The 6000-nt window shown below is 36.3% G+C and overlaps 1 protein-coding gene across 2 annotated transcripts in view; it reads left to right on the top strand.

Moving 5' to 3' along the window:
- The first annotated feature begins 750 nt into the window (after positions 1 to 750).
- Positions 751 to 6000, top strand: part of LOC140121098 (uncharacterized) — a 53326-nt gene continuing 48076 nt past the window's right edge. For both annotated transcript variants that reach the window (XM_072140315.1, XM_072140325.1), the window contains exons 1-2: positions 751 to 873; positions 5662 to 5747. In XM_072140315.1, coding sequence (XP_071996416.1) covers positions 5693 to 5747 — 55 coding nt within the window. In that variant the 5' untranslated portion in view covers positions 751 to 873; positions 5662 to 5692. The remainder of the gene's footprint in view (positions 874 to 5661; positions 5748 to 6000) is intronic.

The following is a 6000-nucleotide window of genomic DNA, read 5'->3' as shown; positions in this document are numbered from 1 at the left end:
ATAGTTTTTTTTCAAAACTCGGACAACCCCTTTAACTTTTGCTAGGCTGTATAGCATATAAGTGGATTGTAAGCTTTTGCAATCCTATTGTTTTATCAGAAAATGTAATTGATCTATTATCTCTTATTTTGTTTGTATATGTTCCCCATGATCTGTAAAGCACTGCAGGATATGGTGACGCTATATCAAGAATGCTTTTTTTAATTTTTGTATGACAATCTCTATATCAAAAATAATCCAATATTGTCCATACAAAGACACTTTACAGTATATTTCGAGCAGAAATGTCTAGTGGACCAGTAGTACTCCTCCCAAAAATTGATACATTTGTCCAAGTTTGTGGTCATACTAGTTGTATGCTCCGTATTTTAAAACTACGGTATTTTAGACATCACTGTCCCATTATTTGCTGAACAATTGTATCTGTATTTTGAACCATTTCTGGTGCATTTATTTGTACGAGAGGATTAATCTGGTGCATTTGGTATCCTTATACTTACTAATGACTGGATATATATGTGTAGGAAAGCTACAAATAATTGTAATATGTATCTGTAATTCTTCATTTGTGACTGCGTATGAAGATGCATTAGTTGCTTACAAAGTGTTTGCACGTGTTCCGGGTCATTTTCCTTTAACTAGCTACCAGTGCAACAAGATCTCTCTAGGCTGATTAAAGGTAGGAGACCATCATTCTTCTACTTCGGATTAAAAGTGATAATCAGATTCTGGGCTTACAGGACAAAAATAGTCCTGAAGAGAAGCAGTACAAAGCTGTGCGCCAGACACCCATCAGGTCCCTCTTTGGAGTATTGAACTATTTCATCTTACAGATGAATTGGAAATCTTTTTCAAGTAAAATCATTTTTCCAGGTACGTTGTCCATGTGATATACCCGTACAAATTGTATTTTTCGCTGTGAATACATCTCTGTGTGTGAGGTTTATTAATAGTGTTTCCTAACCATGGTTTCCAGGCAAGAGGTCCACTTTCAATGCCGTCTTTCTGATTTCCAGTCCTTCCAAGAGGCTTTAAATGGGGAGGACAAATGCTTTACAATTTTGAAACCATTGAATGCTTTCTTTTATGTTTACTGTGATCATGGGGAGTAAATGTCACTTATTGTTACCCTATTGTACAATATAAGAAGAGTGTGGGAAGTATGGGGGGATTTTAAAAGATATCTACCACCAGGATGAAGGAATGTAAACCAAGCACACTAACATGCTGGTGTGGGCCCTCTCTGTCAAGTTTTGCTCTTCTTTTTGCTTCTTAGGACCTTGCTTTTACAAAAAAAAATTAAAAATGATGGAAATGAACCTGAGGGGTCTGGGCTCTAAAGATGTCAATGGATCCTCAGTTGCATAATTTTAAAATCTTTATTTCTTAAAATAAGGGCATAAAAAGCTATGAAAAGAGCAGATGGGGGCACACACCATCATCACCATCATGTAAGTGTTCTTGGTTAGCATCCTGGTGGTAGATTCCCTTTAAGATTCAAGTTGTTGATGGTCCCTCAGGTCCCTTATTGGGACACAAAAAGACTAGATTGCACATACACCACTTTTATGTTGTCTATTTTTTTTTAAAAATCCATTATTAAAAGAAAAAAGGTTTCAAACATAAAGTCTGGGCAGGGCAGCACGCACCAAAATAGGAGAAAAAAAGGTACCGTAATAAATGGAAGTAAACTGAACACAGATAAAACCTGAAAATTGTTGTATTATAACTGTAGCAAAAGGACACACTTGTGTGAACAAGGCCTAAAAGTCTGGCCGTAAAGCATTGTGTTATATCTCCTGCCAGCTTTCATAGTGCGTTAATCCCTTCTGTCATATAATATGCTTATATAAGTATTCTATTTACATGAGACAGATTTAGAGAAATGGCATGGAATACAGTCATCAGGATAGTAGTGACATTATGGCCCTGTTATTCCTGTTATATGTCTTTATATCTTTTGAATATTATCATAGACCTACTGGGGGTTATTGATCTATGTCTGTCTTTGTAGAGTCAGATTCATTAAAGTGGCTTTCTGGGATTTTTATTTTCAAAAAGTCACAAAAAAGTTGCAAAATAAGTAAAAAGTCCTGTACATACACCAGCAGGAGAGTAGAGGGACTACGTAGCTTTTTATATGACATGAATCTGGCTTTGCACGGTGTTGTACTAGCAGCAGTTCTATGTTTACGCCATAATAGTGAAATGGCAGCTATAGCCCTGTGTGACTTTTTAGCAATGAAAAGTCCCAATGTATGATGGGAAAATTGCTTAATAATAACAGTACAGAAACAATAATATAAGAATAGATAACGGTATAAAAGCAGCTCTGTTGTACCAAAAATTTTGTGTGGATGGCAGATTTTACTTAATATATTAGGGATTTCCGGTCCGTTGTGGTTAGAAGGTTAAGATCCATCAATAAAGCATTGACCAATTTGTATTGCTTTGTGCAGCGTAATCTGTGTGCACTATATAAATAAAGAATTATTATTATTATTATTGGCAGGGCTATACTACATGTGACTCCATAAAAACAGTAGGTTTTTATAATTGATTTTGTCTCAAAAAAAGTTGCATTGAGGTTTTTTGGGAATTTTCTCTGCTAAAAAGTCACACAGGGCTATAGCTGCCATTTCACTATTACGGCGTAAACATAGAACTGCTGCTAGTACAACACCGTGCAAAGCCAGATTCATATAAAAAGCTACATAGTCACTCTATTCTCCTGCTGGTGTATGTACTGGGACTTTTTACTTATTTTGCAACTTTTTTGTGACTTTTTGAAAAAAAAAATCCCAGAAAGCTACTTTAATGAATCTGACTCTACAAAGACAGACATAGAACTGTCCCAAGGAGCCTAATGATCAATAACCCCCAGTAGGTCTATGATAATATTCAAAAGATATAAAGACATATAACAGGAATAACAGGGCCATAATGTCACTACTATCCTGATGACTGTATTCCATGCCATTTCTCTAAATCTGTCTCATGTAAATAGAATACTTATATAACCATATTATATGACAGAAGGGATTAACGCACTATGAAAGCTGGCAGGAGATATAACACAATGCTATACGGCCAGACTTTTAGGCCTTGTTCAGACAAGTGTGTCCTTTTGTTACAGTTATAATACAACATTTTTCATGTTTTATCCATGTTATGTTCACATGTCTGTCAGTTTACCTCCATTTATTACCTTTTTTTCTCATATTTTGGTGCGTGCTGCCCTACCCAGACTTTATGTTTGAAACCTCTTTTCTTTTAAGTATTTGCTAATAATGGATTTTTTTAAAAATAGACAACATAAAAGTGGTGTATGTCCAATCTATTCTTTTTGTGTCCCCATGTGCTTGTGCAGGGACAGGATAAAAAACAGATAAAATGATTGTATGTCTCAATTGTTCACATAAATCATAGGAGCTATTGACAGATGTGACAGTGCCATCTGTGTGCAGTCCATTGGAAGTAAAATACTGCAGTATTGTCTGAATAGAACCCTAGTGCGCAAAAATCAATGGCCTGATAAATCATCAGGGGACTTTTTATTTGCTTTGGTTTTGGCTACTCTGTTTTTTTTCAGTCTCAAAATATCACACCATTGTTTTTGTTAATGTATTTTAACCTCTTAAGGAAGCAGCGTTTTTTTCAGCCATTTTTCGCTCTTCACCTTCAAAAATCTATAACTTTTTCATTATTCCGTGTACACAGCTGTGTGAGGGCTTTTTTTCTGCGTAACAGAATGCCGGTAAACAGCTGGAGATAGCACTGCAGTTTTCTTCTCCCCTCTTTAACAGTTTTTGTGCTTCTATGACCCACGCAAGACTTCGGGAGTTTGGGGGCGGAGAGTGGGTCAGGCTGGGGGCGGAGAGTGGATCGGCTGGAGACGGAGAGTGGGCCGGGCTGAGGGTGGCGTGGGGCGTGAACCTCTGGCCTGCCACATTTCTGACTCTGACTGTTCAGATCTGGTCAGATTGTTTGCTCCTGCATTTAATAAGAGGCCAGAGACTGTTTGTGAATACAGGTACATGACTGCAAGGGGGGTGGGATTTTTAAGACTGGCGTTACAAACACCAGTCTGAATGAAATCCCCCCGTTGTGTAGTGGTTACATGTACAGGTGCAAACCTCTCTGGTCTCAGATATGAACCTATATCACACAAATAAATAAAAATAATAATAATAGCAACTATATAATATGGTGAACACGTAATAGAAAAGTTCAAATGTCAGAATTGAATAAAAAGAATATGAATAAAAAGTGATCAAAAGGTTGTACATTTTCCCAAATGGCATAAATGAAACATTTTACAATGCACTATACACAGAAGTATAAAAAAAAGTTACAACCTTCAGAAAATGCTGATGAAAAATGCTTTAAAGTAAAATTAGTTTACCAGATATTCGAGGATCAGTCTTATTTTGACTGCCTGAAATTGTCTCTGTTCTCTACATAGAAAGTGATTCCCAGCTTCCAGCAGCTCTTTTATTCTCACATTATTATTTATCTGGTTTATTTTCTTTCTTTTTATGATCTTGACCTGACAATTTGGTGATTTAGAACCAATTACTGAACTAGTTCTCACAGATTGATGGTCTCAGAGTAAAATATTAATAGTTTGTATTATTATAGTATTTCTTCCATATGTGACCAGGGAATGCTCTATCTAGCCAAAAAAAATCTATAGGCTATAAACAGTTTATTTTATACAATGTACAATCAATCTGTAAACTAAAGCACTATTTGCCCTTTTGTCTGTGGTATATCATATATCCCCATATGTTTTGCCATTGTATTTTAAAGGCATTTTAAATTGTTGTTTCTCTATATACTTGTAAAAATTAACCTTATAACTTGATGTACAATTTTCTTTTGTTGCTCCTATAAATTTAGTATGTTAACCAGTTGAGGCGGGCTCTCCTGTATCAGACTATGCTGTGACATACTTTTATTTGGTAACACCCACTTGTCTAACTTCTCATCAATTTCTTTCTGAAATAACAAAGCAACTAAACAATCTACTGTTGAATCTTTGCAGATAATTCAGACTTGTTATTTAATGGGAAATGTATCCAGTAGTGGGGACAGGTTCTCATTAAAAGACATGCAGAAAGGCTTTGCAGGGAAAAATCAAAAAATAGTGGAATGATAAAACATCACTAACAAAATCTGGGTATTCACATCCTAGCCAATCACAAGTGAAATTGGCCTTTCTCCACCACGCTGATATGAACGTCCTTGAACAGATGAACGTCCTTGTTTCACAAAATTTCTGTAACTCCCATAGAAGTGAATCGGAGTTAGGTGAACAGTGAAGTACAGATAAGCGACATTGTTTCTATTACTAAACACCATGAGTCGCTCATTACTCAAATTTACCTCTGTCGGGGTTAAAACAGCATCAAACATTACGTTCTGCTGATTCCACGGCTCTGACCATCTCATATCAGCCCCACACAGCTGAAATACCTATAAGCTTTTGAGTGTGTATAATTTTTTGTAAATGACAACAAACTACACATGAGTTTGCAGGGAAATTCTAGAGCTTTACATATACAATCTGCCATCGAAATGACTGGCTAAACTGTTGATAAGGTTATGCGATGAAAATTATCTCCATGCTGACTATTTGTATTTGTATTTGTCATTCAGATAGGACTGTTGAAACGTTCCAGGAGAAGTGATGAGCAGAAAACGGAGGAAAAACAAAAATCGAAAGAGTTCAGGCAGTGAAGAATGTAAGCCATGTCGCACTCATATAGAACACCCTTACACTGACTGGTCATTGACTAGTCACCTTAAAGGAAATCTACCATCAAAATCAAGGATAAACTAGTGACACTCATAGATTCAGGTACCGTGACTGTGCTAATGTTCTATTATTTGTTATCCATGGCCTTCTTTCTTCTAAAACCAACTTTTATAATTATGCTAATAATCCAGAAGGGCTCTGGGGCATGTTACCTGAGTCCCTCCATGCTGTAGCTTCAC

This window comes from Engystomops pustulosus, chromosome 1 (assembly GCF_040894005.1).
Source record: "Engystomops pustulosus chromosome 1, aEngPut4.maternal, whole genome shotgun sequence".
In the NCBI taxonomy this organism is placed as follows: Eukaryota; Metazoa; Chordata; class Amphibia; order Anura; family Leptodactylidae; genus Engystomops; species Engystomops pustulosus.
This window is presented reverse-complemented; position numbering and strand designations above follow the sequence as displayed.